Source organism: Anabrus simplex, chromosome X, assembly GCF_040414725.1.
Source record: "Anabrus simplex isolate iqAnaSimp1 chromosome X, ASM4041472v1, whole genome shotgun sequence".
Lineage (NCBI taxonomy): Eukaryota > Metazoa > Arthropoda > Insecta > Orthoptera > Tettigoniidae > Anabrus > Anabrus simplex.
The window spans coordinates 209,625,775-209,639,994 of NC_090279.1; the positions used below are offsets into that span (position 1 = coordinate 209,625,775).

The window sequence follows — 14,220 nt, forward strand, 5'->3', positions numbered from 1 at the left end:
GAATTACTGTACATTGGCGACATCACGTATTGCCGGGAAGAGTTTTGATTGGTCTGTGTGGGAGGCGAGTTCTTGCCCCGGGTGGAAACAACCTTAGTTACGTCCCTCCCTCTTTTATCATTCCTTTCTCCTTCCTTCTTGAAGTGATATTGATAAGCATCACTATATTCCTGAGCCTCCTTTGCTGAGGCGGCAGTGGGCCGGTCTCTCACCGCTGGGTTCCGTGGTTCAAATCCCGGTCATTCCATGTGAGATTCGTGCTGGACAAAGCGGAGGCGGGAGAGGCATTTCTCCGGGTACTCCGGTTTTCCCTGTCATAATTCATTCCAGCAACACTCTCCAATATCATTCCAATTCATCTGTAATTATTAATATTGCCCAAGAGGAGTGCGACAGGCTTCGGCAGCCGGCACAATTCCTATCCTCGCCGCTAGATGGGGGCTTCATTCATTCCATTCCTGACCCGGTCGAATGACTGGAAACAGGCTGTGGATTTTCATTTTCATTTTCATCAGTATATTCCTGAAATTAATTACAGTAATTAATTAATTAAAATAAATCGAATGTCAGTAACTCCTTGTCCAGCGATCAACTTTTACTACATACCTTCTAGCATTGAAATATTTCATTATTTTGAAACCAATAATTTTAGTAAGTTAGTTGTTACTATTACTATGTTTTCTCGAACTTTGTGGATGGGTTTCAAGCAATTCACGTAAAGGCAAGAGACAAACAAAGCATGGATGTCTTTGAAATGTGGGGTTGGCAAATACAACCTCCCCATGTGTGTGTGGAGGCGGTAGAATAACACTCTACCGAGCTCGATAGCTGCAGTCGCTTAAGTGCGGCCAGTATCCAGTATTCGGGAGATAGTAGGTTCGAACCCCACTGTCGGCAGCCCTGAAAATGGTTTTCCGTGGTTCCCCATTTTCACACCAGGCAAATGCTGGGGCTGTACCTTAATTAAGGCCACGGCCGCTTCCTTCCCACTCCTAGCCCTTCCCTGTCCCATCGTCGCCATAAGACCTATCTGAGTCGGTGCGGCGTAAAAGCAACTAGCAAAAAAAAAGAATAACACTCACGGCACACCTGCCTGTCGAAATATGTGATTGCAAGTGGTTTCAGGGGATCTAAACTTGGGAGCGTGCGGCGACCTCAGGGCTCTCACTGACTCCTGGTGTTGCTCCAACTTACATGTGCGAGGCTCCTCACTTTCATCTATGCCATCCGACCTCACTTGGTCAACTCTTGTTCTTTTCGTACCCCAGTGGTATTAGACTATGCGATGACTAGGGAGTCTTTCGCTTTAACGACCTTCGTAGCGTAAGGGTTAGCATTTTCAGTGGCCGTCCTCCGAAGCCCGAGTTCAATTCCCGGAAACGCTACAGATTTAAGAATAGAGGAGGGCTGATATGTGAATAAAATGGTACACGCAGTTCACCTCCATTGGTGCCTGAAACGAGCTGCAACCACCTCGAGGCGAGGAAACGAATTTACTTTAGGGGACAACTCGAGAAGATACGGCGAAATTCTTGATAAATGTGCATCATACAAGGGAACATCGAAGTTACAAGACCACAGCCAAGTTAAGAAGCTCACTTCAGCAGACCTTACGAAGAGCTAAAAACCTCTAGGATGAAGAAGTGTAGTTAACTGAATCACAACAGTCAGACATGAATGCGACGCCCTGTGATGGTGGGTACAGGCCGGATATTTAGACAGTGTTGTCTACCCGCTCTTCAGTAATGCAGCGACAATAGCTCAGTTTCTAGGGGATTCTTACCCCCTAATGTTTATGCAAATCTCATAGCAGAACTGTTGAGCGGGCATTCTATACTATCACTGCCTTAATATCCGGGATGAAATGATGACGAATATGAGGCTGCCAGCGTGTCAATTTATTCCACCACATCGCACAGGATGCGGAATATGGCAGGTCGATCCACGAGCCTAACTGAGTTTTAATTTATTTTGTCAGGTCAACACTACAGTAAATGTGACACCAGAGATCGTTTAAATGCCGAACGGACTTCTGTCCACCTTGCCGGGTTTGAACCCGTGAAGTCAGGATCCTGCGGCAACTGTATCCAGTACTCATTATAAATATCAAAGCCGTGGTCTGTCCTCTACTCTCTGATATTTCTGTCTATAAGGTAGGTGGGAAAAGTTTCCCAGTCAATTGAGGTCGACAGGAAACTGCTAACATCAATTTTTGTCTGTCCTTCTCTCTCTTTCTCTGTCACCGGTAATAAGACAGCTTCCGAAAGCCATAGACATTACTATATAACGGAACTAGGAGGTCACGACCCAACGTCCAGTCTTAACATCTCACTCTCCATCATGGTGAGCGATGGGATACTGGTTCCGTACAGTGACCTTGTGTCGTTCTAGAAATCACTAGTTCAACAATCATTAATGTAAGAATTATCTAAGGAATGTCCGACTCGTTGGCTGAATGGTCAGCGTACTGGCCTTCGGTTCAGAGGGTCCCGGGTTCGATTCCCGGCCGGGTCGGGGATTTTAACCATCATTGGTTAATTCCAATGGCCCGGGGGCTGGGTGTTTGTGCTGTCCCCAACATCCCTGCAACTCACACAGCACACATAACACTACCCTCCATCACAATAACACGCAGTTACCTACACATGGCAGATGCCGCCCACCCTCATCGGAGGGTCTGCCTTACAAGGGCTGCACTCGGCTAGAAATAGCCACACGAAATAAAAAAAATCTAAGGAATTTCAAACAATCACGTATCGCGATATTTTTACATTTTTCGATTTCTTTTTATCCGGGACGTAACTAGCTCAGTGGGTTAGCTCATGGCTTGCCCCCTAGAGCGATCCAGGTTGATGTTTTCATCTCAAAAAAAAGAACGAAAGAAAGAACACGGGGCGTCAGGAAGGACCTTAACATTCCGACCAAACCCAAAAGGAGATGCGTGGCTCCAGAGACCCCAGAAAAAGCTGAAAAAAGCCGAAGAATGGAGGAAAGTTATCATTTCCTTTTTAACCCACCTATGTATCTTTTTCATATAAACTTATCATAGCAGTGCACTGAAACATCTTCATAGCTTCACTGGCCGAAACATCAAATGTCTTCAGTAATGGATTTGAGCAAAGAGCGCACAATCAAGTTATTCTGATGAGACGGATATATTTACAAACTGTGGCCCAAAGAGTTTACAAGTTGCTTTACGTCGCACCGCCACAGATAGGTCTTATGGCGACGATGGGATAGGAAAGAACTAGGAGTGGGAAGGAAGCGACCGTTGCATTAATTAAGGTACAGAGCCCCAACATTTGTCTGGTGTGAAAATGAGAAACCACGGAAAACAATCTTCAGGATTAATTTCTTCAATTAAAATGAATACAACTGCCGGGCTGAGTAGCTCAGACGCTTGAGGCACTGGCCTTCTGACTCCGACTTGACAGGTTCGCTAAATACGTCAGCCTCGTGTCGGTAGATTTACTCCTGTGTGACTAAATTTCAGCACCTCGGCGTCTCCGAAAACCGTAAAAAGTAGTTGGTGGGACGTAAAAACAACATTATTATTATTATTATTATTATTATTATTATTATTATTATTATTTTATTTTTATTTTTTTTGCTAGTTGCTTTACGTCGCACCGACACAGATAGGTCTTATGGCGACGATGGGACGGGGAAGGGCTAGGAAAGGGAAGGAAGCGGCCGTGGCCTTAATTAAGGTACAGCCCCAGCATTTGCCTGGTGTGAAAATGGGAAACCACGGAAAACCATTTTCAGGGCTGCCGACAGTGGGGTTCGAACCTACTATCTCCCGAATACTGGATACTGGCCGCAATTAAGCGACTGCAGCTATCGAGCTCGGTATTATTATTATTATTATTATTATTATTATTATTATTATTATTATTATTATTATTATTATTATTATTATTATTATTATTATTATTAATATAACGACTCGAACTTCAGACTCTCAACATAAATTCTGAAGCACTCGTTATAACAAAGGTGGTTTTTGGGAGAAACAAATGAACATAAATATATATTTCCATAAATTAAACTCAAATTGAATCGGTGGAGGTGATTACTGTTTTAATGCGAAGTGTCATCTCCTAATAACACTAATCAGAGGGAAAGACTTGAAGGGGTCCGACAATTCGAAAAATGAAGGTATCGGGCAAGGAAAGACAAGGACCACGGAAGGTGGGAAAATGAAAGATTCCCCAGGCCTCGAATGCTCTAATACCGTCGGGGTCGGAAAAGAACAAGAGCTGATAAAGGGAGGTCGGATAGGATAGATGAAACTGCAGAGCCTGGCACAAGAAAGAGAAACAATGCCAGGAATCGGCAAAGGGCAAGCCACGCTCCGAAGTTAAGAGCCCCTGGGGCTCAAATTGAATTCCTTTACTAAATGGTGGCTTTCGGTCCAGAAAGCCCCGGTTTCGATTCCCGGCCGTGTCGGAGGTTTTAATCTTAAATGGTTAATTACCTTATCTCGAGGACTGGATATTTGTGGAGTCACCTAAACCCCTGCACCGAGCTCGATAGCTGCAGTCGCTTAAGTGCGGCCAGTATCCAGTATTCGGGAGATAGTAGGTTCGAACCGCACTGTCGGCAGCCCTGAAAATGGTTTTCCGTGGTTTCCCATTTTCACACCAGCCAACTGCTGGGGCTGTACCTTAATTAAGGCCACGCCGCTTCCTTCCCACTCCTAGCCCTTTCCTGTCCCATCGTCGCCGTAAGACCTATCTGTGTCGGTGCGACGTAAAACAATTAGCAAAAAAAAAAAAAAAAGCCCTGCAAGTCATACACCACACACAACACTAGTATCAAAGAAAAATACTTCACCACGTCACAACCAGTCCGGTTGCTAGGTAACATCGTCATACGTTTTGTATCGCTAAATGGTGGTGGTGATTATTGTTTTAATAGGAAGTACGACTAGGCAACCATCCTCTATGTAATCGGAGAGAAAGAATGGAAGGTATCCGACATGTCGAAAAATGAAGATATCGGTCAAAGGCAAGACAAGGGCCATGAAGGGCGTAAAAATGAAAGACTCCCTAGGCCTCGAGTGCTCTAATGCCTGTGGGGTCGAAAAAGAACAAGTGTTGACCAAGGCAGGTCGGATAGGATAGATCAAAGAGAGGAGTGGCACAAGTAAGGGGAAGTAATGCCAGGGCTCATCTGAGGGTCCCGTGTTCCAAGTTCAGAGCCCCTGCTCCCCCTTTTAGTTGCCTCTTACGACAGGCAGGGGATACCGTGGTGTTATTCTACCATCCCCACCCACAGGGGGATTGTATCGCTTATTTCATGACGCAAATTTCGACATCACCCGTAGCCATTTATGTCGAAAACCAACCCGCTGACGGATACACAACACCTATTTGTGGACACAAGGCTCATTTTTGTGAAGGAATACAAAAAACGAATATTGAACCTGGGAGACAGTATTCGAGAATTCACGATTCAATTAGAAGTCCCAAATGCGATGACTACAAATGAGTTTACCTTCTGATGTGACTCCTTGTTCAAACATTCCGACAAAATGTGTGTCTTCCACTACTGTGCCGTTAAAATGCGTTTCAGTGTATATGGTACTGAGAGCAGTGTCGTAAGGTGTGCTTAAGACGGTGTGTGTGTGTGTGAGGGAGAGATGGCGGGGAGAAGACAGGGAATGGTACTTGAAATAAATGAAGAGGAACAGGAAGACGAAAGAGGAGCCCAGTGTAAAGGAGGAATCAACAGAAATTACTGGAGTCTCTTCCTACGTATCTCCCATGTACAGGCTGTTATTAAATCTAACATTCGCTCTCACCCATAAGGTTATCTTGACTTCGCCTTATTAAGGGTTGAGGATGTGCTGCTAATACTTGTGTCTTTGCATAATTAAATGGGAGAACATTATTTCATTTAAATTATTTCTACAATTTCTGTCATACGTACTGTATGCGAGTATAACGCACACTACCCTTGCCTGGCGTTTGGTGGGGTCACCGCTACTCCCTACACCTGCCTTAACAAGAATTCCTATAACAATCTGTTCGAACTTCAGTGAAATGTCTGAAAGAAACCCTTCTACTTTTATTGAGTACAAATGAAATTGAGCAAGAGGATTTAACGGAAACTAAATAGAACATCGATATTTCGCCTTCTTTTACGCATAACATCTTCGAAGTCGTAATAGACACTTTGCCACAATTTCTGTTTTATGTCACTCTCATTCACTTGTTCACAAACATATCCCGCCATTACATATCAGCGCCACATTCAATTAGATTCCGTGAAATAATGTATACTGTTATAAGAAATACTTCAATAATGAAATTCAGTTAGAAGATATCAACTTACGTACAAGACGAAACGTAGAATGTCGGCCTCTGGATTCCAAGACCACAGTTTCGAACCCGACAATAGGTAATCGGATTTAGGAGGGGTGGTAAGAAAAATTCGTTCGACACACTATGTCGTACGATGTTGCCATGTAAAGAAACTCTGATGTGTTTACCCGACAGAATGAAATAAAATTCAGACATGTCAACCGACAGAATTGCCTTTCCCTGCTTCGCGGTGAAGTAAAACGAGACTTGTAAATTGATGCGCAGGCAGACTAAAGGTCATGAAATTAGAGAATGCCTGCACTCGATAGCTGATGCCATGCAATTATTATTATTATTATTATTATTATTATTATTATTATTATTATTATTATTATTATTATTATTATTATTATTATTATTATTATTGAACCTCCGTGGTTCAGGCGACAGCGCGCCGGTCTCTCACCGCTAGGTTCCGAGGTTCATATCCCAATCATTCCATGTGAGATTTGTGCTGGAAAAAGCGGAGGTGGGGCAGGTTTTTCTCCGGGTACTCCGGTTTTCCCTGTCATCTTTCACTCCAGAAACACCCTCCAGGATTATTATTTCAGTTCATTTGTCAGTCATTAATCACTGCCCCAGAGGAATGCGACAGGCTTCGGCAGATGGCACAATTCCTATCCTCGCCACTAGATGGGGCTTCATTCATTTCATTCCTGACCCTGTCGATTGACTGGAAACAGACTGTGAATTTTCATTTTGCCTCGGTTAGGGTCTTTATTATTATTATTATTATTATTATTATTATTATTATTATTATTATTATTATTATTATTATTATTATTATTATTATTATTCAGATTCGTGTCTTAGTCTACCCGTACTGTTCTCATTCACATCTCCCTCAAGAACTCATTGAACAAGTCGTGAGTGTTCCAAGATGAATCTTATCAATCTATTCCTGCTTCTGATCCAATCCGGCTCCATTAACATTCTATCTATTGGTCCAAGGGGTCCGTATTCAATTCTCGGCCGGGGCGGGGATTTTAATTGTCATCGGTTACATTCTCGGGCTTAGGGGCTGGGTTTGTGTGCTGTCTTCAGTATTAGAATTCAACTTACGTAGGACCCCTTCCTCACAGATGCGTCAAGTCGAAAGAGCAGCACCAGGTCCTCCTTCTTCTTTTCTTCTTCTTCTTATTTCGTTATGGCCTCTGTAGGACCATGGGCAGCTTTGTCATGGTTTGGGTTTCCTTCTTCCCAGAACCCCTTCATCTTTTCTCCTCATCTCCCATTCTTCAACTGAGATTTTCAGTATCCTCTTTTCTTCCCCTTTGGTGCTTTTTCTACCTCGTTTGTGCCCCTTTCTCTACCGTTGAGCTGCGCCATATTGGTTGGTGAATATTTATTTATTATTCATTCTGATCCGATTTCGCTAAATCTTTCTCATCTCCCCAACCCCTACTCAGTATCTCTTGATATGAGACCTTATCTATTCATCCCAATTCCATCGTTCTGCTGTAAAACCATATTTCAAAAGCATATATTCCCTTTCTTTTTACAGAACTTATTCCCCATATTTCGCTCCCATTCAATATCACACACCACACAAAATTTTTCAGGAAACATATTTCTAATACGCAAATGAACAAATTTCCTTTCTTAAGAAAGGCCTTCCATGCTTGTGCTAGTCTGCATTCTGTATCCTCCTTACATCTGCCATTATTCTACTACTCAATTAGCAATGTTCGTCTATGCCTTCCCCAAATAATAATTTAAAAAACAAAAAAATATAGTCAATCTTTGTGGTGTAGTGATTAGTGCGATTAGCAGCGAAATTTCAAAAGTAGTATGAGGACTGGAACGGGGTCCGCTCAGCCGGAGTAGAACGGGTTCGATTCCTACTTCAGCCATTCTCGAAGTAGTTTTCCTCTCCGGGCGAATGCCGGGATGGTACCTAACTTGGCCGCTTTCTTTCCTCATCCCTCCCAAACTTCCCATATCCCACGAGGCCCCTGTTCAGCATAGCAACTAAGGCCACCTTGGGAGGTACTGGTGCTCCTCCCCAGTTGTATATCCCCAACCAAATGTCTCACACTCCAGGTCACTGTTCTCGAGGTAGGATCCCTCGCTGAGTCCGGCGGGTAAACCAACCTTGGAGAGTGAATGGATTAAACAAAATAAATAGATAAAAATATAAAAGGCGTTCAAGTCGCATTTCTGAGTTTTCCGCATACCAACGGACATAATCAAGAGAGGGGTGGGGGTTGTTTTCAAGAGAAGAGGGTGAAACGCGTTCCTCTAGCCGGGACTGTACAAGGACTCGTCTTCAGCAATGTTCTCTCTCTAACGCTATTGGCTACAGCTAAGCAAATGACTGAGGATTATGGCGTCACTCTGTATTATCTCCGTCGACCAAACGGTTCTCTCCCTCTTTGTCGCTCTTCTCACCGCGTGTGCTTCATAGTCAAGAATTGAATCCTTAATGGGAGAACACTCCACGTCTTGCAACACAAAATAATAATAATAACAACATTAATAATAATTATTATAATAATACCGTATTTACGCGAATAATACCCGCATATTTTTTTAAAAAAATGAGGCACGAAATTGGGGTGCGTGTTTTATTTGTGTCAATGTTGGCATTTTTTCAAAATCATCCTTCCTAAAGTTAAGGTGCGGGAATTATTCGCGTAAATACGGTAATAATAATAACAATAATAATAACAACCAAATTTATGACAAATATTTAAAATATGCTCCACAATTTCTAACAACAGAAATTGGTCGAATAAGAAAGGTAAAGACCTTTCTCATTGGTCTTCCTTTTTACCCAGGATATTCGAAGCATTCCTCTGTACAAGTACATTTGGAAAGCTTCAATCCGCCTCTCCAGCAAAGGGTTGAGAGTCCAGCCTTCGAAACGATGCAGAAGAACAGGGAAAACATAGCATCGCAACATGCGAAGTGAGGGCTGAAGGTTGAAGTCTCTACTGGTGAATAGGGCCCTTATACTGTTGAACAAATGTTTAGCTTGCCCAGTCCTGGATAAGATTTCATTCTTAGGATCGCAATGCTCAGTCGCTACAGTCCAGAGACATTTCAAGGATGACACTTGTTGAATAATTGTGTTTGTTGATGTGCAGGGAGGCCTGCTTAGGTGTCTTCGAAAATACAGTCAGCTTGGTCTTAACACAATTCATGAACAGACCAAATGCTCCACTGATCCTTACGATGTTAATAATTTGCAGATCATCAAAGTTATAACGTTATCGGCTGCAAAGCAGATGATATTAAGGACATTTCAACATTCAGTGCAAAAATATATGAGTGAAACACTTGTTTTTTCAGGCAGTATACTCGTATATTTTTAGATTAACATCATTTAAAGAAAGGCATTCATTTGTAAAAAAATGCTTGAAGAATTAGAATAAAATGTTTTTTCCGCCTAGAATAAATAAATTCAGTGAACCCGAAATGGACATCTTGGAGAAAGAAATTGAAATTAGTATAACTGGAATAATATTTGGCTTAACCACACTAAGGTTACAGAACTTGGAATTCGGAAACCTCACCTCGGTTGACTTTGCAGTATATCACAAAATTCATCTCCAGGTTCGTAGGTGTAAAGGATAGTCGGTTTTCAGACAGCACGTTGAGAAACTTCTGTCCGGATGTTCACGGTTCATACTTGAAGCAAATCGGATCTTCCTCTTCAAAAAACTAACATCAAAATGTTCTCCTTTTTCAATTTTTCACTTATCTTGCACATAATTTGACAGCCCTGTTTCTTTCAAGCATTAGTTTCCTTTTCCATTTCATTTCACTTCATTTTTGTTTCATATTCTCTTTTACTACAGAAAAGATGTTTAAGAAGTGTAGATGAACTAATGATGATTCGAATTGAGAATGGGCAGTACCGATGTAGTCGAAAGTACCCGAAGTTGAAAAAGAAAGCAGTAAAGAACTCAAAAAACGCTAAAACCTATAAACCAAAAAACCGCCGAAAAAGGAATAAAAAAAGGAGAAATAAAACCCACCATTATGTTGGGCCACATCTTCGGACATTCGAGAAATAAAGCAGCCGTATTGATCACATTCAGGGATGGAATTTCCAAAGTCAGATCCGTGGTACTGACGGGGAAAAATCGCTTGTTTTCAACGTTGACGTCGTAAGGTGGTATTAGCCTGAACGTCCCAGAATACTACTGCGTATGACTCAAGCCTCATGATGACGGAACGATGAGAGTGAACATATCACCCTAACTACGTCTTCAAAGTTCATAATGTTTGGAGACATGTCTGGTCATTGTAGGGTGTCACGAGTTGGAGAGCATCAGTCCTAGGTGAGGGCAGGCATTATCAATTTGAAACGACGTGAAACCGTACCCTTTTCAGGACTATAAAGCGGCGACGCACAGTAGAAACAAATGAAAGTGATCCATCAACACATATTTTCACGAATTTTTCTTCTTCGCTGTCAATATACGTGTCAGTTCTGATTCGTACAGAGTATTCCCCTCACTTCTCTATCTGGGCCACTGAGAACAACAATGTTTTATGCATTGTTTTATTTATAACTTTCCTCCACCCAGAAAAAATTATTTGTGACGTCCTCTTATTCCGTTGAAGTAAAGAAAAAATGTAAAGTAAAGTAGGTATCATTATCATATTCTTGTTTGTTCATCTCTCTCTTACATACTCCTATCTGCAGTGAACACACACTCTCACACATTCTCCATCCCCCCCTTTCCCTTCTTTGTTCCTTATTTTATAAACGTACTCTCGCTTACCCCCATCCTCCTAGCTCTTCGTCTCCCCCTTTTCCTACAAGCGTCTTGTCTTGTAATTCCCTCTATTCTATTCTATCCTTCCTCCCTCTCTAACATTTATTTTGCTTATACATCCGTTATTTGCGATAGCTGGTGTTATAATGAAGTATCATGAAGTTCCTTTCCGAGCTGAGTATTTCAATAGGGGAGGAGTATTATTGTTTATGTTATTCTACAATATTCCAGGCCTTATCGTCACAGCAGACTTGAATGTCTTCAGAGAGAGACGGAGAATGTGTGAGTGTGGGATTAGCCGCTTATGAGGAAATGGTAATCTAACTTCAGATATCACAGGAACTATCCAGTTTAGAAGGCAGTGTTTGGCTTCGTTGTAATATTGTATTCCTCGCTGTAATTATAGGCGGGGAATATTGTAACCAGATGATCAATTGAACATCTATTATTTATTATTGAATTATTGTGTACAGTCTCTGGACAAGACAAATGGAGAGTCATACATATTTGTATTCTAGATCCTACAGAACAGAGGGAAAAATTTGAACGAGTATGTATCGGGGTCGCGGGTGCGATTATTGTCGTCGGATACGAACTGAGCGACAGATATTGTCGAAATAACACTAAATTAGTGTGGGTTTGAAATGTTATTACTGATATTTCATTTATTAATTCTAAACGAAGATAAAGTTGATCAGAACAAGGTGTTCAGTACCCACATCCTTTTGATGTTAAAAACATTTCTTAACAAAGTGGGGGTCCCCCTACGAACAAAAACTTAAAATTAAGCAATAATTGTCTCAATTGTGCCGAAATTTGAAGGGATAAAATGCGCGCAAAGATTTCAAATTGTGGGTCTTGGATAGCTCTATCAATCTGAAAAAAACATCCAAAAATCACTTCCGGCCTAAATGCAATCCGGAAAATAGCCTAAAATCGCTCGTTTTTTTACTCGTTTTCTTTTTGATTCAAATCCAACCCAAATTAACTTATTTACATAATGAGTTCCTTGGTTCAATACCCTCAGTCTTTTTTTGTAGTTATAAGGGCTTAATTGAAACTCTGCATTGACTCACATTAGCGCTCGTAGTGGTAGAATAAGGCAAACTGCTAATCTAATCTGATAGAATAACGATGATTAAGAAAAGGATTGTAATGTTAGGAATAACTACTTTTATTTTATGTATCTCAAATTCGTAGCTCATATCCCCACGTTTGCAATATTGAGTTGTTTGCCGGAAGAACTGTGGATTTCTTTATTAATTAATTGTGTTTAGCCCTAATGGCCGTACAGCCGGCTAAATTACATACAGGAGAAACAAATTATACACAGTATACCAAATATCTATCCCCACAGATTCAAAATGCATTACTTTTTAGTATTTTCCACAAGACATTTCTGATCACTAATATTTTTTGGCATAAATAAGTCATCAATATACGCTTATATTTTAACGTCACTGTCTTGTAAGAATTGTGTTCTCTCTCTCTCTAGTCATTACAATCATGACTGAGTATCACGACCCAAGGACTTCGTTGCTTCTCAAATTAATTGATCTTGCGTCTCCCGGACAGTAGTTCTCCATGGTAACTTATCGATCTCTCTTATTTCATCAACCTGCCCTTTCTGTGACTCATCCTCATGATCTTTTGCATAAACGTTTCGTTGAACAAATAGTTTTTTTCCAAGTTGTCATCCTTTCTCCTCATAATTTGGCCATAGATTTGAAGAAAGATTTTCTTGTATACAATTTGGCATAGACTGCCTTGTATTCCAACTTCCTGCATGGCAGAATCATTTGTTCGCCTGGCTGTCCTCTCAGCATCCTTCTCCAGGTTGTTATCTTTAATTTTTGACATAAATACGTCTTAGAGGTACTGGCCATCCGAAAATTTGTAAAACGAAATGGAGTTTGGTAACCAGATATGTGTGGCGATGTTACCTAGCAACAGTACCTTGAGAGCTGCACAGAGCGTGGTTCTGTATGCCATGGCCATCCATCAACTTCACGTAACAGTCTGCACAGTTGCTAGGTAACATGCCGTCGCATATTTTGTATTGCTGATTTCGTGACGCAAATTTTCTGATGACTCCCAACCAAAATATATATTTATGTGAATTTAGAACCAGGTTGTTACACACATTTTTAAAACAAAGCCATTATTACGGATTTTTGGCAGCAGCTGAAAATGAACCGCCCGTCAGAAAAAAACCAGTAGAGAGACGTTTTGGTGCACCACGTCCCTGCAATATTGTACATTTTTCTGTTTCTAAGATGATTTGAAAACTCCCACTTGCCTATAACATTTTTTGCCCATGCTATGTTTCAAATAATTTGATTTGTTGTGTTGTGGGCAGGAAATGTACAGTGATGTCCCTGTTGGATCTGTTTCAGCGAGCGACCCTGGCGGAGAAAGAGGTGAGCGCGTTGAAGGAGCAGCTGGCGACAGCCAACCAGAGCTTGCAGATGGTGGAGGGAAAGGGGGGAGAACCTCTTGATGTCATCGGCAGATCAGGCCTCGAGATGGAGCTTGCTGCTAAGGAGAAGGAGGTAAGGCACACAAACCTTTATCTGATCATAATAATGATAATAACAACTCCCCGGCTGTCGAGTGTTACGTTTCTTGAGTAGACGCCACCTGTGTGACGCTCAAGTCAATTCCAACACTGCGTTGTTCTCCTCGGCAGATTGCGCCACTGTATTTAAACGCTCACAGCGCTTCTAGTGGTGAAACGGAGAACTCTACGCAGCTGGGTTAGAGAATTTAGCCAGGGCCACTGAATCCCCACCGGCAGCCTATAAGATATTGTGAAACACTTGCTTTTCTTCTTAACACATTTGAAAGATTGCAGCTTATACATTTAATTTTGCGTTCCGTATTGACATATAACGTTGATGAACTCTATTTTTAAAAGGAAAGTATAATAAGGTTCCACCGTTCCACGGTTAACGTCCTTTTTATAATTATTATTTTATAAAATCACCTTAAGAGCCCGGATGTTTAGCCAGTAATAGGTTAGAATGCAAACCACCTTACCTGGTGGGAACTGTCATCTACCCGCTCTTCCGTAGTGTAGCGAGAATAACATAACCTTTAGGGGTTCTTACAGGACGGGA

The 14,220-nt window shown here is 41.6% G+C and overlaps 1 protein-coding gene across 9 annotated transcripts in view; it reads left to right on the plus strand.

Annotated features, from left to right (window-relative positions):
* Positions 1-14,220, plus strand: part of LOC136886379 (homeobox protein cut) — a 473,229-nt gene that overhangs the window by 243,533 nt on the left and 215,476 nt on the right. For all 9 annotated transcript variants that reach the window (XM_067159126.2, XM_067159128.2, XM_067159131.2 and 6 more), the window contains one exon: positions 13,498-13,653. In XM_067159126.2, the coding sequence (XP_067015227.2) occupies positions 13,498-13,653 (156 nt within the window). The remainder of the gene's footprint in view (positions 1-13,497; positions 13,654-14,220) is intronic.